The 417-nt window shown below is 56.8% G+C and overlaps 1 protein-coding gene across 1 annotated transcript; it reads left to right on the top strand.

The window, feature by feature from the left end:
• Nucleotides 1–83: 83 nt before the first annotated feature.
• On the top strand, nt 84–398 carry EMH_0081300 (uncharacterized protein; the record flags this gene model as incomplete). The annotated part of the gene is made up of 1 exon (XM_013500366.1): nt 84–398. One exon carries the CDS (start codon nt 84–86, stop codon nt 396–398), a length of 315 nt encoding a protein of 104 aa, XP_013355820.1.
• Nucleotides 399–417: the final 19 nt, after the last annotated feature.

Raw genomic sequence — 417 nt, 5'->3', positions numbered from 1 at the left:
AGCAGCAAGTGCTGCAGCAGCAGCAAGTGCGGCAGCTGCAGCAGCAAGTGCAGATGCAGCAGCAGCAGCAAGAGTTGCAGCACATGCAGATACAACAAATAGAGACAAGGGATGGGTTTCATACAGCTGAAGCATTGACAGATACAAGTTTTGCTTCTGCTGCTGCTGCTGCTGCTGCTGCTGCTGCAACGGGAGCAGAAGCTGCTGCTGCTGCTGCAGCAGCAGCAGCAGCAGAGGAAGCAAACGTTGATGCTGGATTTCAACAGGACGCTGCTGCTGCTGCTGCTGTTGCTGAAGCAGCTGCAGCAGCACCAGAAGAAGATGCTGCAGCAGCAACAGCAGCAGCAGCAGCAGCAGCAGCAGCAGCAGCCGTTTCAGGTTGTGCTGCTGGTGTCTGAGCAGGTGATGGGGGGGGGG

The sequence above is a fragment of the Eimeria mitis genome, genomic scaffold (assembly GCF_000499745.2).
Source record: "Eimeria mitis Houghton genomic scaffold, Emh_scaff5320, whole genome shotgun sequence".
Classification (NCBI taxonomy): Eukaryota; Apicomplexa; class Conoidasida; order Eucoccidiorida; family Eimeriidae; genus Eimeria; species Eimeria mitis.
This window is presented reverse-complemented; position numbering and strand designations above follow the sequence as displayed.